At 34.7% G+C, this 17,989-nt stretch overlaps 1 protein-coding gene across 5 annotated transcripts in view; it reads right to left on the minus strand.

Moving 5' to 3' along the window:
* Positions 1–17,989, minus strand: part of Ca-alpha1T (Ca[2+]-channel protein alpha[[1]] subunit T) — a 400,576-nt gene that overhangs the window by 222,897 nt on the left and 159,690 nt on the right. For all 5 annotated transcript variants that reach the window (XM_035079824.1, XM_035079822.1, XM_035079823.1 and 2 more), the window contains one exon: positions 4,284–4,435. In XM_035079824.1, coding sequence (XP_034935715.1) covers positions 4,284–4,435 — 152 coding nt within the window. The remainder of the gene's footprint in view (positions 1–4,283; positions 4,436–17,989) is intronic.

Raw genomic sequence — 17,989 nt, forward strand, 5'->3', positions numbered from 1 at the left:
TCCAGTTGCGTTGAAAATCACGACTGAGTTCACAATGGCGGCCTGAATAAATCTAATAAAGACGACCCATGTCCATTTTTTTGAACGGATACTTGGAAGCAAGTTGTTGCAATGTCCATCGTGCACGTCTACTCCGCCCATGAATTTATTGTAGAGATGAAATGCTTGTGGAAACGGAATCGCAATTTTTGAATGTGCACTCGAGCTAAATCTCTTAGACGGTAGTAGAGGAGTTACCCCTGCAGCGGTAGAAGCGATCGAAACTGGTTTCGAGTCTACGATAGTTATGTAGTTTATTCCGCTGTTTTGATCATGCTTTACAACATACGTACCTCGTGGAGACTTTTTGTCAATTACATTTTTTTCTTTGACTCGATTTTCTCTTATAGTTCCTGTACATTGTAAACCTAACTTTTTCAAATGTACTAGGAGATCGAAATTCGTAAAAAAATTATCGCAGTAAAGATGGAACTGAGATATCTTCTTAGGAGGGATAGATTTGAGAAATGGATCCAATAATTCCATCACTACACGAGAACCTAGAGCATATTTACCCAATTTATCTCCAATTGATGAGGTTTTTCCACAATATAAATCGAGATTCAGCAGGTATCCATCGGCGGTGCAGAGACCCCAAAATTTTAGTCCGAATCGTATGGGTTTTCCCCGGATAAACTGTTTTAGCGATGTTCTTGCATATGATTTGGCCATCATTTCGTCAACAGATAACGCAGTCTTCCACAAGCCAAACTGACGAATATTTCTCTGAAATAATTGTAGTAATTTACGAACGCGCCATGCCTTATCACTGGGATCATTGTCTTTAGGCATCGAATACTTTAATTCTGATTTGATTTTCTCAAATGTATCGCGTTGCATTGCAGAAGAAACCACCTCACATAATAAGAAGGGATCAGTTGACCAATAGTCTCTTTGAGATTTTCTTTTATTGAACGAGCTTACAATGATGATGCCAATGAAAGTATTCAAATCATCCAACTGCGATTCAAACCCATTCTCTTTACATGAGTCAATAATGTATGTTTTCATTTCCATGCAGAAAAACTTTTCAAACAGTTGTATCGGCTCACTTTTTTGAATACTTTTTTTTACACCGTCAGTTAGTAATAATTTGTCTTCAGTCTCATTCGGGTAGCTCTTTTCACCAACCATCCACTTATATTGGTGATCTCCTTCCAATTTACATTGATTATCTGTGTAATTTTCCGATGCTTGTTTAAAAGTGATACTCGATCGTTTGATTCAAAATCAGAATCGGAATCACTAGAACAACCAGAATTGTCTGGATTCGGAATCGCGACGAGCTCGTCACAATTATCGTCAGAAGTATCCATTTCAAACTCTACATGAGAAGGAATAGATTGCCTTGGTCGTTTTCGAGACATAATGGTGATATTGTCAATATGCTCACGCTGCCGATGAGATAAGAATTATCGAAGAAGTGAATTCACTCAGGAGCAATAAAGATGATAAAACAATATTTTATGAATAAATTTTGTTGAGGTACTGAGCTGAAATTTAGGTATATAAGTGAGTTCGATTTAGTCTCAAGACAAGTTCTACGAAAATAGAAACCAAATTACTCAGATGAGGAATATTGGCAGACTTAAAATGAACACAAAAATTCTGAGCTAATATTTTTTACAGAAAATAAAATATCATTAGCAATGTGAACGATCCACACTCCACAAACGTGAAAAATTGAAAAAAGATGTGATAGGCATATACAAAACTTATTTGCAGACAGAAATATTTATGGATAATAAATATATTTGTATCAGGGATAATATTCAATGATGACCCGTATAAACAAAAACAAGATGAAATGTAAAAAAATCGGAGATTTCTCAGCCTCTGCAACGTCAATTTCATTCGACACATGAAAAATATAATATATGATCATAAAATGTGAATCAATTGAATGATTATTATTTACATTTATATGAAGTTGTCAATTCTTCAATAAACGTTAGATAATAACTGGGCGTTAATGGGAAGGTGTCCGCCATATTGCATCCGCCATTTTGAATTTTCGAATTTTGAGGACAGATTTGTAATTAGCGACCTCGAAAACCCCCAAGTGCCACATTGCATCCGATTCAAGTAAGTTTTTGAATTTGGGTCCGCCATATTGGATCCACCATTTTGAATTTTTGAATTTTGAGGGCGGAATCGTAATCAGCGACCTTGAAACCCCCGGGATTCCAATTTTCGTTAAGATTTGAATATTTTTTTTGTCGGGCACCGAGAGTGAAAATTGTCTTCCTGCTGAAGGGATGAAAAGCGCCATTTTGGGGGTGAAAATGTCAATGTCGACAAATTAAAAAAATATATTCTTAAACTACAACTATTTTGTGCACTCATGGTTGAAGAAAAAGGGGGGCTCCTTGAGCGTCTTCAATGAGAAAAAAAATATTGAAAAAAAAATGTCTTCGATTTTTTCGGTTTTTTTTGTTTAAAAACGGCCATATTTTTTTTTCTAATGGACAAAACTTAATTTTGACTCCGGATTCGGAAAGAGGACACTCGAAAGTACAAGGGAACATATTTTTTATTTGCAAATGATTTTTTTTCGATGATAAGAATCTAGCTTGAAAATGAGAAAAAAAAAACACGATTCTTCGGCGTTAATGGGTTGAAGGCTCATTTTCTTCTTGGCCAGCTCAACAGTTCAAACCTTCAGCTCTTGCTCATAAAGAAAAAAGATCAGGCGTCTTATTGCACACAGCTAAAGCTCCATCTGAAGAAGATCATCCATTGTGGTACCTTCTATCAAGATATTCATCGCTCTACAAAGCTCTTACACATTACTGCTTTTTGTCTACGCTTCGTCGCCTTGCTCAGAGGAAAAACCACCAGCTGGTTAGCTTACAATCCTATAGCTCGACAAGAACAGCTCGATGCTCAACTCATCTGGGTGAAGATCATCCAAAGACTTCACTTTCCATTTGAATTAAAAGCTCTGCGAGATAGACTTCATTTACCATCATTGCACTTTGTCTCTAAGCTCGCAGCTTACGCTGATCAAGAAGGTATACTTCGTGTTGGTGGTCGCCTAACAAACTCTGAGCTCGAAGAAAATGAAATCCATCCCATTATACTCCCAAGAAAATCTGACCTCAGGTCAATGGCCTTTAGCTCGAGTCATCGATGTCCATCCTGGACAAGATGGACTCATTCGGGTGGTCTCAATCAATACTTCAAAGACCACCCTCACCAGACCAATCACCAAGCTCATTGTTCTACCAGTGGACGAGTACCGCGAGGATGTTGCTGTAGACGGGGAGTATGTTGCAAGAGGTTAATCGCAACCTGTCAGTTGGACTCGCTCTCGTCTCAGCTCGTGCTCAGTCGAGCTCACCCGATCCGCTCGCCCTATCCTAGCTCTTGCTTCAGCGCTTGACGAATCCTACCTCTTCTTCTCCAACCTAGCCAATGACAATTGCTCTATCATTGTGCTAGGTTTACCGACGCCGGCTACAACGTGTTTGCAGTCATTAACGCTCAAGCGACGCTCAAGTACACGTGCTCGATTATCGCTCTCTCTAATTTCGCAGAACCTAATTGTTTCAAGCTCTTGATAGATTCTGCTCAGTCTAAATTCAGTTCAGTTGAGCTCTCACATCATGAATTCGCTTTGTTAGAGTAATAAACACTTTATTTTTATGATAAAACTACTAATTAAGCTCAAGAAAAGTGTCTTTAGTGTGTGCGTACCTCTCCTGACCACATCCTACGGCGTAGCTCATCTGCTATAGTTATTCGTAGCTCAAATAATCAAATAAAATGACTAGAAGCATCTCAGGCAATATATTTGCAACAAAACAAAGCAATTAATGAGAATGTGCCGGCTCGTATAGGCAAAAAATATTTATAACAATAAAACACAATAAGCCATACATTTATTTTTACTGTGAATACTTCGTAAAGAATCGTCGCTCTACTATAGATACTCAAACGTCCAAAAGCAGTAGGTTAAATGGACCAAGTGAAGACCGAACTCTTGACTTTATAGGAACTTTTCATAAAGAGACATTTCCTAAATTTCAAAAACAAAATGTGATCGTAAATATTAAGGGAGGTACATGTGAACTTATGATGATGGAATTATGATATTTATCAACAAATTGCAATAAGTTTTCAGATTTTTTTTGTCTTTCCTATGCGGAAAAAGTAACAAGTGGAAGCTAGTTTGTCATTAAATTAGTTCTTACTAACGATAAAAATATGACAGAGAAAAAAACAACTAGAATATTATTTACCTTAAAACAACAACGATGCCATCAAAAACATTGAAGCCATTGCTGATATAACGGAACGGTCCTTCAGCGATTATTTTTAGTAGCATTTCTAAAGCGAATATAGCTGAGAATACGATATTGCTCATTTCCACTAAAACTGTCAATTCTTCTGGCTGTGGAAACAATAAATACATCAGTCAAACTTCTCAACTAAAAATTACAACTTACACAAAATTGCAATAACTATAAGTCTTTACCATTCTATTATCATCCTCCAGTAGCGGTAATTTCAAGCTCTATCTCACTATAAAGCAATCGTTCAATAGAGATAAAAAATATTTGACACCGGATTGTTGTAAAAGTCACCGAGGAGGACATTTGTGAGAAATATTTTTACTCGAAAACAATTATGACTATTGTTCAAACAATGTCCAACTTTTTTAACATGTGTTTTTTTCCATTTCATTGGTTACCAGAGCAATAATAGACGAAAAAAAGATGAGAATATTTTTTTCCATCAAATTAATAAAAAAGTACAGCGCTCCATACGCGCGCTCGAAAATTAACTGTTTTAGGCGCATCCGCAGAATGTGCTGTTAAGCGCCTTTTCAATAAAAAATAGGAAGAGAACCATGAATAATGCATAGAAAAAGTCTACAATTTCAGCGATGTTTAGAATCGCTTTCTGAACATTTTTCTATAAAAATTTCTTAAAAATACTTTTTTTCAATTAATTGAGTCATTTCTGAATGACTTCTTTTTCTTCTTTTTTCTTTTTGTTCATCGGAAAAAAGATGCATAATGGCAAACTCTATTGAATTTGCACTTTTTTTTTAAATCTTAAAAAGTAATGACGATTAATAAACGCCGAGTTTACATATTTGGCATGAATGTAGCTTCCGATTAAGAAAAAAAAACTTTAAGAAGTTCATTTGTTGATGAGCTACGACCAATCGTTCAAAAAACGGAGAGACTTTTGACATGAATAATTAAATATCTCAAGAACTATCAGTTGTAGAGATTCGAGACTGGTCTCATCGTTTTTCACGTGAAAATCTCAAAAAATTACACGCATCATGTCTGAATTTTCGATGCACTTTTTTAAAGATTTAGAGAATGAGAAACCATTTTTTATCAACGAAAATGCACATTTTGCGATGCGGTCATACATTCATACTAATGCCTGCCGTCACGTGGGGGCATAGGTGGGGGATAAAGAATTTATAATATAAAAATTTAATTACTATTTGCTAATTGGCATATACTTGTTAATTATTTAATGATTTTTATGTGATCTACTGCGAAACACTAAATTTTTCAATATTTACTAATAGCGCATGCGTGCAGCGTCGCGCTTAGTGTGGTTTGGCTAAAAGGCATTGACGCGACATCTAATGGTTGGTCATGGCGACATAGCTCTCAGCGGGCATACTGTAAGCCGCGGCTATATTATCATGCTCGAGAGTAAAAGTGGAAGGGCCGGCTCTTGGTGGGACTGAGTCCGATTCACGCTGGCTGAACGCTGTTTCTAGGGAGGCCAGGGCCTACTGACGGGGGGCCTGTTGCTGCCGCTCATTGCGTGGAAAAATGAGATTGAAGGATGCTACGCACGAACGCGTTGCCGTATTTACGGTCGAAGTGGCAGCTGTCAAGGTAGCAGCCGATGTCATCTCGATTGACGTACATGGCAACCCAATGTTGCCCTGGATGTTTGTGGCCATCGGTATCAACTACAAATGCTGTCGGTTTCGTCCACACCTTCGGAATCTTGTCTGCTGGATATACGCTTATTGTATGAGCCGGAATGCACTGAAGAGCTTCTATAATTTGCAGTATATTCATTATATACTTTGCAGTTATTATCATCGCAATTTAGATTTTGCTTGGCTGTGAGAGCGGACGTAGATTTAAGGCACATTGATGAGTTATTTTGTAGCCAACTGCAGTAATAATAAGCAGCTGACATTGAACAGTGGCCTGTAAACACGTACGTCAGAGCAGAGTGATATGAACAAAAAATCCCTACGGTTGACGGGACAGTTAAAGACGGTTTATCAAGGATATCGTCGATATTTATAATTTTTTTACACACAATCGTTTTCAATAGGCGTTTTTGCATGAAGCTTCGTGTATAAATCTGCTCAGCATTTTGTGTAATAGACCGTAAATTATTGTATCGAATGGCTAATAATATTAGCTTCTGAAGCAATCCGGGCAATTTCTTCTGGTAGAAAATCAGCGTCGTTATTGAAAAAGCCTTCTATATCAATTACAAACTTTATCTTGAGTTCAAATGATGCTTACTACTTGAAACGTGTTAATCAATGCCTATTGTAACACCTTTCAAATTACTCTACGGAAATTGAACCGTTCTAACACATGTTAGTAGAAACAATTAGAAAGGTGATTACGCCCGGTGACGTCGGTGCGTAACGAGTAAGATACCTTCAGGCTGAGGTGTCACCAATATGGAAGGGATAGTGTGCTCCCTGAAGTATTAGTCCTCACCAATAAAATTTAATAAGTTAAAAATCACAAAGCTAATGGGTTTTGACTTTTCCTGCTCTCGAAAAAGTCGACGCCTTCTTCAAATAATATTACACCATTGTAAAAACTCAATAGTCATTTGCGAAGTCGTGTTTGAACCAAACGAACATGAATCAGTGTTTAAATTGTGGTTCCTGTCTTAAATCAATTGACTGTTGGGTTCCTCATCTCAAATTGTACATTCTGTGGTATTATAATTCATTAAAGCTGCTTTTTAATATATGACTCTAGGAAGTCACTTTAGAATTAAATCAATGGTTGAGTCAATTTTTACAATCAAAGATCTCTATTTTCCTTCCCTGTCTATTGGCTGCAAAGCTAGGGCAAAAACAGAGAATTCTATGTTTATGTCTTTTATTGCCATTAATTAAATAAGTTATTTGTACGTTAAGACATAAAATGATGTAAATTTGGCTAATATCACTGTATCCACTACGACCAAACTCGCCTTGTGGAATATTATAGGCAATTTCTTGATACATGTTCATCTTAATTTTTTGAAATGTAACGTTACAGTCAACGTGCCGTGTTCAAATGGTATAATTTGGCCAAATTTATCTTTTTCTATTGTACGAATATCTGACTCCAAAAGAGGGATGTAGCGCATTGTTGAAAACGATTTTTTTCGCATTGAACCATATGTATAATTATGCATGTCAAGGAGCACAATGCGTAATAATAGCGTCTGTACATTACCTATTACATAATTTTCACAAGCATCTGTGTAAACAAATAAGCTACATGGGATGGACGCATATATGTTGGCTGGCCAGGTGCTTTTTAGAAGCGGCAATAACACAGGATTATCTTTAGCTGAAAATCCAAGAATCGTTGGCGATATGGCGATAACTGAACTAGGTAAGCGCCGTTACAGCTGTCCTCGCAAACCATTGAAGCTTCTATGTAGCCGCCAGGGTCCATCTCCCATTTTATATGCTTACTGATAATAATGAGCCTATCCAACTCAACGATCAGATGATCGAGTCTTTGTTACACATCACCGGCGGGCAAGTGGGTCGCAAGATTTTCAGCATTTCCTAAATTATAATCATCAGTAACGTTTACTTTGGAAAAATCTCAAAGATCAACATTATGTATGAGCGTGAATAAAACTGTATCTTACAGTATGCCCGCTGAGAGCTATGTCGCCATGACCAACCATTAGATGTCGCGTCAATGCCTTTTAGCCAAACCACACTAAGCGCGACGCTGCACGCATGCGCTATTAGTAATTATTGAAAAATTTGGTGTTTCGCGGTAAACCATATAAAAATCATTAAATAATTAACAGGTATGTATTGTAAAATCTTTGTATGTCGCCATCTAATGACTATTAGACTAACGACAGTTTGTTAGTTAACGACGATTGCTTGACGATAAGATTGTTTATATCAACGAGGGGAAAGTTCGTTCATCTCCAGATTTTGACTGAGACGTGAATTAACCGCACGGATTCTTTTGATTTAATTAATTGCTGTCAAACTGTAATAAACATTTTCCTTATTAATTAATTCTCCGAAGTTGTTATTTGGTCTTATTTTACAATATGTTAATTATTAAATAATAATTAAATTATTATATTATAAATTCTTTACTTCCCACCCATGATTTCGCCGCCCCACGGAGTGCTACGCGGCAACCCCTACTCCCTGTGAAACCGCTCCGGCTGACACAGATTCATCCCTACTTTGAGGTGGGGATGGGAGTGGGGTCCGTCAAAGTAGCAGCATTCTACTAACAAACGTTAATTTTCAATATAACCGTTGATGAACGAAAATTACATAAGCGGTTTTAAGCATATATTGTAGAACCGCTTATGTATAAAAATTGTCTTGAGCATGTTACTCTACCTGTTCTTCCCAATATCAACTAACTTTCGTTATATGTAACTAAACCAGTCATATTTACATGAAGTCCACTTCTAGTGTATAAAAGCCGTCTCTTATAACATTAAGTCCATATGATAAATCGGTAATTCAATCTCGATAAAAATTTATTTTAATGTCAGCTCCAATGACTGTATTGAGAATTAATTAATTCTCAAGTTTGAATTGCCAGCTGACAGGAACTTCGGCGGCCATCTTGACACTAGGTCGATAATCAATCGACGAAATAATCAATATTTCTCAATCTAGTCACTCATTTGACTAATTTTCAGTGTTGATTTTGACTACTGAAGTTCCTGTCGCCATTCTTTCTCTGTTCTCATTCACGTGTACACGGATTCTAATTCTTTTCTCACTAATACTTCTTTTCATAGTCAATCATTAGTACTAGTGCAATCCTGAATTAACAGAAACATTTACCAGTTCATTCTATAATTGAATCAATAATTATTCAAAGACAATTTACAGTAAATTCAGGTAATAAAATTAAAATCCATTTTTTATTGCATTTTCAAGCTAACGCCACATGCACAATCATTATTTAACTAAACTTGAAAAGCGTGTTGAGCTCGTGGACTAGGTCAAAAATACCGAATAAACTAAGTTTAGTTACCCTTCTCGAACATTCAATTATTATTCTGTTAGCACAATCTTTTCTATCCTCAAACGGTTAGGTCAATTCAAAAGTTAAGATTTTCTCAACAGACTGAAACAGATTTATCATTTATTTAAATGGATTTTGTATTTTTTTTTTGTTATAAATTATTTTTATTTTATTTTTTCAATTTTTATTTGTTTACGTTAGTGTATTATACATTCCTAATTTTTCTATTTCTGAATTTGCATTTAAAGATATTTCTATTTTCATTAAACCCTAATATGATTTCTAATAATACATGTCTGCATTTCTTACTTTTGCTTGAGAAATCTTTAAAATCTGAATTTCATTTATATATTTATTAATTTTTTTTTATTAGTAATTCAATCAATAATGAGAAAAATATATTGATCTTAAACTTGGAAGAAGGTGTCTTAGAATGTCTTGCCTCCACCTGCACTTAGCCACGGGGGTATTGTACAGGGTCTGTTTGCACAGTAAAGACAGTCGTCTTATCTCTAAGGCCTGCAGGTTCCCTAGGTTCCCAAGTTGCCTTGGTTTCCTTCTGAGCCTCGAAACAGTCCCTGTCGATTTCCCACATATATGGTGGTACGAAAGAACGTTTTTTCTGCCTTTGGAGATTCCGCTGAGCCCCATGGGTCTCCAGGGTTCCTCAGCCTTAGGTAGGCAAGATCTTTAGGCCTGGTGCAACACCCTGAGGTCACCCCATCTAGTTCCACAAGAAATCGTCCTACCTTCGGAGATTCTGCCGGTTACCTTAAGGGTCCTGGTTTCTTCAGCATCAGCAAAGCTGTACTACAATGGTGTGTCGCCGGGTTCCCCAAGGGCATCGTAGCGGCAATAGCCCTTCTTGTACTATTCAGTCTTCAGCACGATAGCTTACGCCTCCGACTGCCCTCTGAAAGGCCTCCCGCTCATCGTGGTCTAGACTATATTACAAATGGGTCTTGTCTCGGTCGGGGATCGAACCCGCTATCCATAGTGCGCCAGGCTGGCACGTTACCACTTAGGACTTGATGTCGGTTAACTTACACTGTTTCTCGATACTATTTTGGCTATATTTATCTGTAGCCTTCCCAAATGTTGATATCCGAATTCTTTTTCCATCCCCGTTATTTATCGTAAATTTAAGAAGCCAAGCACCAGTTTCTGTTTATATTTCATCTACATAACCCTTCATTTCGCTATAAATGTTGTTTTTTTTCGATATAAGGGTACATTAATTTTAGCGATATTTATTAATTTTGATAATATCAGATTCAAATTTAAAAACTTTTTATATAATTACTTACATAGCAGTAGTTGTCCAGCTTTCCATTCCTTTAGAAGTTGTGTAACGAAGATTTGAATTCGTCGTTGTGTGTTATTTTTATTGAATATTTATTCATTTTTCTTATTTTTATCTGTTATTTATGTTTTTGTCTTGTCATTTTTATGGATTTTTTTCTTTGTTTGTTAAGTTATTGTTTTTATTTATACGCTTTCTCATGATTTATTCATTTTAATTAGATTTGGTAAAAGACAGAAGCCAGTATATAGTAAAAAGAGAAACTTTAGTGAAAATACTAATTAATACTAATTCGTTTGCTAGACACGCTTAGGTGCTCGTACAAAACATAACTGACTCTCATGAGCCACACCAGAATCAATCTGGCTAATTTCTTAGCCGTGCACACAAACACACATTGGACATCGTGAATACAGAAAAATATTTATAAATATAAATATTTTTGTTAGACTTATAACTTTTTTTTTAGTTTTGCTTTGATTTTCATTTATTTGCTTTTTATTTTTATTCTTCAGTTTTTATCGTTTTTCGGTGGCAATCACAAAAGTTTATCTATTTATTATATATTATTTAACACAACAGAAATATTTATTAGCATCAGTTGATATAAAAATATTTAATGTCAATTTAGATTAAATAATGTAAAATAATAGAAAGAGAACAACTAACATTGAAAGTTAGTTTATTAAAAGTAACAGATTCAAATACAGAATCAAAAACAAGACGTCTAATGTTAGCTGGTGTCAGTCCTAAACTGGAAATAAACAAACTTCCCCTCGTTGCTATTGTAATGTCTAAATGTATTTTTAATTATTTCATATAATTATTTAAAATATATTTTAAGAAAAGCTAAAAATGAATAGCGATAAACTTAAGGATTGAGGTTAACGATTATTACTCAAGTTATTTTTTTGAGTTTTCCTAAGATTTCGTTAAAATAGAAAGGATTTCGAAGAATAGTTGAGGAAGTCATTTTTTAGATATTTTATTGCTTTTGGAAAACCCACGTGGCGAAAAGCAATAAAACTCTAAAAAAAGAGTACGTGACGTACGAAGAGCGTTAAGCTTTTCCAAAAAGGGAAAAGACCATGCGAAGGGACTTGTGCGCGCCTGAAGCAAGGGACTTCTAATTATGTCACATTCGACTAAATAAATACGTAAGGTTTGATGCATCAGTCAGTAGTTGTCGAAAAAGTAAGATCGAGATCAGATCGTCGTGGAACATCTCTTGAAATCATAAGTCTTGAGTATTGTATTGATAATACTTCAAAGTTTGTAAATTTTTGCATGAAGTTTATTTGATCGTCAAATTATTTTTAAATTGATATTTAAATTAATTCGCGAGAAAAAGTGAATAATTGCGCTGACTGGAACATCGACTGAGGACCAATTAATTGTAATTCATCTCGACCAGAGTAAAAGAAATCATCTGTTGGTAACGTTTAAATTGTTGTTATAATTTTTCAACAATTTTCATTCAATAAAATTTTGTTATTGTTTTTTATATAAATCACACATTTTTACTTTCTCTATCGAAGATCCCCTCATCCCTGTCTATTGGTCGAAAGGCTAGGACTAAAAAGAGGAACTTAAAGTCTCTAAGGTTAAGCATATGGTTTACATATTGACACCTTTAAAAAGCAAAATTACATAACACTATAAACAATCTAATCGTCAAGCAATTTCAAACTCATTTACTTATTAATTATTTATAATTTTCATGACGAAATATATAAAAATTCTATTAAATTTGTATTTTTATATAATTGAATTTCCTGTCAAATTTGTAATATATACATGTGTATGTACCTCCACATTCACATAAACTATCTAATTTATTTGAAAATCTTTTAATCTCGAAAAAAGAAAAAAATTAATTATTCTTGTATCATGAAAGATATATTCCTTTTTTTCAATTTGAATAATACTTTTTCGCTAGTAGTTATCGTTTTTTTTTCTCTTCAATAATGTTTTTCTTGATAATTTATAACATAACCCTTAACAAATCATTCAATTTACTTTCCAAAATTCAATCTTAATAATTGTTATTAATAACTGATTATTTAATGATAATTATTTTTAATTTGTCTTAAAATTTTTTTTTTCTTTTATACTGATTGTAACAGTTTATCTTTTTGAATTTTCTATTTTCTTCTTTTAATCGCAACAGCTCGTCTTCTTTTATATCAAGATCAACTTCGTGTATAAAACTTATCCATAATTGTCGAATGTTTTTTTTTTTCTTTGTACACAAAATTTTTTTCTGTTTCAAAATTCATTTGATCGGAAATCAATAGAATTGTATTGTTTAAATGTACTTTTTTAAAAAATTTTTATACATCTGTGTGTGTATGTGTGCGTGTGTGTGTTTGTGTAGGTATATATACACATGTGCGTGGGTGTATGTTAATTTATTACCAGATGTGGGGGGTGGTAATATGAGTTCACACATTCATCTTAGTTTTCTCAGATATATATTGTGTCAAAATTCCATTAGATTTGAAGTTACCGTTTGAAAGTTTTTGCGAGACAGACAAACTTTCTGTTTTATATATTAGATTCCTATTCAATAGATAGTTAAAAGATAAGATGCTAGGATGTAGCTCGTCAATCAAGCCTTCATTATTATTTCCATAGTACTCATCAATTTCACGTGTAATCATTGAGATAATCAACAGTGCTCAAACACCCACCTCAGCATCTCAATGAACTCACTTTCAGTGCTTAATACGTTCATAAATTTAGTGTACTCATTATTCATGAACTTAAGGTTAACGGCATAGCGTTACAACCCACGTCGTAGTTCATCCAATCATTGATTGTGATTATTTAGGCTCTCTTCAAGACTTTTTTACAGTCAGCTTTACTCAATTATCGTCTCGAAATCCAACAAAGACAACACAGGATTTTGCTGGAAGAGATTGATGCACAAAATTCTGGACAAAATCCCTGTATTATCAGCCAGCGAACTGACTACAGGTGGAGCCGCTTGTAAAGCTCATATTAAAGTAACACACTTAAGAGATCCAACAGGTCACAAAGTTTGACGCCTGCCACTTATTTCAACACCTTTTCAACTTAGGGACTTACCACGAACTGCTCACCATTGTTTAAAACATCTTCTACGAAGGTTGAACAAGAACTCAACAGTAAATTTACTCATCGTTTCTCGTGGAATACAGCCCTCGGTCACACATGAACGATTTTGGACCAGTAAGTAGCTAAATTTATTAACAACGGTAGTGTTCTAGATAATCAGTCGAAGAGGATGACCTTGACGAAGGTTGCTTTGGCTCCAGGAGGGTTGAGGGTTCCCGAAAAAGAGTTATTTAGTCACCAACCAACTCACCAGTTCACTGACCGCACTTAACATCTCTTTTATTTGTCTCATCACGGTATTCTTCGAGAAGACAGTAGATCCATTAAGTTAAGAGTGGTATTTAATGGATCTAGAAAGATTCAGTTAAGAAGTGCACATTACTTAGATTTTTAGCCAGATCTCGGTGAATCCACGAAACTGGGATCTTTAATGCATTCATTGGGTTGACGACCATAACAATCCGACTGATTATCATCTCACTACAGTCACTTACAAAACTAGACCAGCTCCATACTTATCTGTTCGCATTTTATTACAACTTATAAAAATGAAGAACATAATCACTCTCTAGCGATCAACTCACTTACTCATGGTAGATACGTAGATGACATTCTTTGAGGTACAGCTACTCTCACCGAGCTGCAAGAAACAGCTGACCAAGTCACCGGTATCTGCAAGGTGGGTGGCTTTCCACTCGCAAAATGGGCTGGCAATCACAAAGGACTGAAACAATAAGCTTAGACAGAAGCGAAGGAAAAGAAAAGAAGAATTCATGCATTCAGTGACTCATCAAATACTTATGCATTTAAAGACTCATCAGTGAACAATATGAAAGTCTTATACTTCATCGGTCACCATTATTTGATCAATTCGTCTTCAAACTCAAGCTACCAATGTAAACTCAAAAACTCACCGAAAGACTTATCCTCATAGAGATTGATTAAATCTATGATCCTCTTTTGTGTCTCTCACTACTCACAATGGTAACGCGCTTTTTAATAATCGGACAAAAATATCAGTGCTCTACAGTGGTCTGGGTGCAACCCGAAAGGTCCACATGATCAATTTCCCAGTGGGAATTTAGAATTTATCATGAGATTAAATGTCTGTTCATGAAAAAAAAATTAATTGTTATAGAAAAAAAATCGTTGTTAATCATGATACATCGTTAGGACCTTCGCTTTAGTAATGAGAGGAAATTACTGTAAGATAAATTCCAATACTTTGCATACAATCCGTTTTGTAACATTTATAAGAAATTTGATTGTTATAAAAAGGAAGTTTCCATTTATGTTATACGGTCGGTAAATTTTTTTAGTAAAAAAGAAAATTATGCGTTGAAAGTACTCATATATATAGCATGGATCCCTATTTTTATTGTTTATAACAATTAAAACTTTTTATTTAATTATTACTATGATCAATAATCATATGTTAGTAACAATATTCAATTGTTATGGACAGAAATCTATCTTATTAACAATTATTATTGACAATTACAGCGTCTTTAATGCTATTTCCTCAATTCTGACACGAGTTTAAAATTCTTTCATTGCTGATTTTGTTTTTTTTTAAATTTTGTTTTCAATATTTCTATCACATTTTCATATAAGTATTCTAATCATTGAATATTCATATTTTTCAAAAGATCTTGAAATTCTGTCTGAACAATGGTATAATTTATAAATTGCAAATTTCAGGTCGTTTTCCATTTTTGCTAGTTTTTTGGTTCTCCAAAAAAAATGGCTTGACCAGAAAAATTTCGAACGAACATACGCACATACGTACCTACACACACAGATGTCCACTGGAGAACGATCGTATTCGATCCTAGGGACCTAAAAACGTGGAGATATGTCAAAATTTGGGAGTTACAAAATCGGACCCACTACTATAACTTTCCACTAGGAAGTTAATGTCCCCGTCAAAATATTCCAGACACAATATTTTCAAGACAAAATTACTCCAGAAACTATGTTTTTCTGACAAAATATTCGTAAAAATTATATATATATGTAACTTATTGTGAGCTAAACTAGTAGATGTATTACAATCGAATAATGTCATATTTCAGCGCTAAAATGTCATTGTGTATTGCAATGCTATTTAGCGTCCAATTACAAAATTCAGTTATGCAATAGTGAAAACCTCGCTTTCTAGTCTAGTTAACTTCTCATTAGGAAGTTATTGAAATTGGGTCGATTGGTGAAATTTGAATTTTCATCATATCTCCACGTTTCGTAATAATTGCAACGTACTGACTAATTTTTAGAATGATGTATGTGTATGTACGTACGTATGAATGGGCGTATGTCAGCATTTTCTTCGTTTTCGATTTCTCAAGAACGGATTGAGATATCAACTTCAACTAAAATTTATTTGAAATATGTTATTATAAATAAGATCTGAAAGGAATTTGAACGAATTCGGTTGAGCGGTTTTTTTAAAAAAAAAAACTAAAAATAAATAAATGAGATGATGAATTATCTTAAATACTTTTAAGCGAAAGAATAACAATTTTATTCAAAAATAAAGTCAGTATTAACTGGACATCATACCGACATCGTGGCCTAAGTGGTAACGTGGTGCAATATGGGTAGCGGGTTCGATTCCCGGCCGAGACAAGACCCATTTGTATATAGTCTTTTCTTTGACCACGATGAGCGGGAGGCCTTTCAGAGGGCAGTCGGAGGCGTAAGCTATCGTGCTGAAGACTGAATAGTACAAAAAGGGCTATTGCCGCTACGATGCCCTTGGGGAACCAGGCGACACACCATTGTAGTACAGCTTTGCTGATGCTGAAGAAACCAGGACCCTTAAGGTAACCGGCAGAATCTCCGAAAGTAGGACGATTTCTTGTGGAACTAGATGGGGTGACCTCAGGGTGTTGCACCACCAGGCCACACTCCATTGTAATCCCAAAACACGAACATGCTGGAAATGCTGCTTCAGTAAAAACGAAGATTATCAAAAGTCAATTATTACAGAAATCTAAAGGAAACGATTTAACAGCTGCTACGATTATGTCTACGGTATTACGAAGTATATCATTACCGATTACTGCGTTATTGCCAGAGCCAATATCTTTAGTTCGAACTGTGCATTGTGTATGTGTTAAAAGAAATTTTCAATTGATTAATCCGTCATTTCGAGGTAAATTAGAATTACCGAATGAGTTTAAATGTACACACAATGGAGAGTCATTCCTACTCTACGATAGCAATGGATCAAAAAGAAGATTTTTGGTGTTCACAACACTCAAAAATGTTAATTTTATAAGTAAATGTGATCAATGTCTGAGTGATGGCACATTTAAAAGTGTACCGAGTATTTTGATGCAATTACATACCATTGATCGTTTCATGAATAGTAAATCAGTGTGACTCGTTTATTTATTATCACCTGATAGAACGAAATCTACTTACATGAAATTTTTAAAGGTGTTACGTCAAAGTTCGCTAAATTTTTTACCTAAGTGTATTGTAGTCGATTTTGAAGAAGCATTTATTGAAGCTTTTAAAGAAATATATTCAGGAGTGAAAAAATTTGGGAGTAGTTTCCTTTTTTAATCAATATAATCAAAATGAGGCTGTTATTATGATGAATTTTTATTTAACACTGTTATGAAAAACGTAATTGATGTTATTTCGACGTTTTTATGTAAAATGCAAAAAAATGTTTTTTTTCATAGATTTGATTTTTTTCATGTGAAAATCTAAGATAATATAAGTAGTATATAGTTATTGACATTACTATTTTTATAAAATTGACCAACAGTGGTATTTACGAAGAAAAAATGGGTGACAATATGAATATTGTTATTTCTAACTGTATCTAAAGTATCTAGTAGATACTCGGCGCCAAGTCCAAATTTACTTTTTCTCTTTTTCTCCTTCACTAGCGCGCTCTCACTCGCACGGCCGCTGATCTCTACCACTACTCTATACAGGAAAAATATTGTGTGACGTCATCAATGAATCTTTGAATGCAAATATCTCAGTAATTACGCCATACTATGAGTTGACATTTTACAGTCAACTAATATTAATAATAAAGTTTTTTTATGTTGTCAAAAGAAATTTTTTTACCAAGAAATAAAAAAGTTACAAGTAAGCCACACCCATCACAGTGATATTTCCGCTATTCACAAAATGTGAAAAATGCGTCCTGCTTGTTCTCACTGGGTTACTCGAAGATGTGCTCTCTCGCACACCACATGGTTGTCACTCTCTTTCACTCCTAATTTCTTATACCGCTGTCTTACTCGTGTGCCCCATAGTTCTTACT

This window comes from Chelonus insularis, unplaced genomic scaffold (genome assembly GCF_013357705.1).
Source record: "Chelonus insularis isolate UGA/USDA-ARS -01 unplaced genomic scaffold, ASM1335770v1 contig_25_pilon, whole genome shotgun sequence".
Lineage (NCBI taxonomy): Eukaryota > Metazoa > Arthropoda > Insecta > Hymenoptera > Braconidae > Chelonus > Chelonus insularis.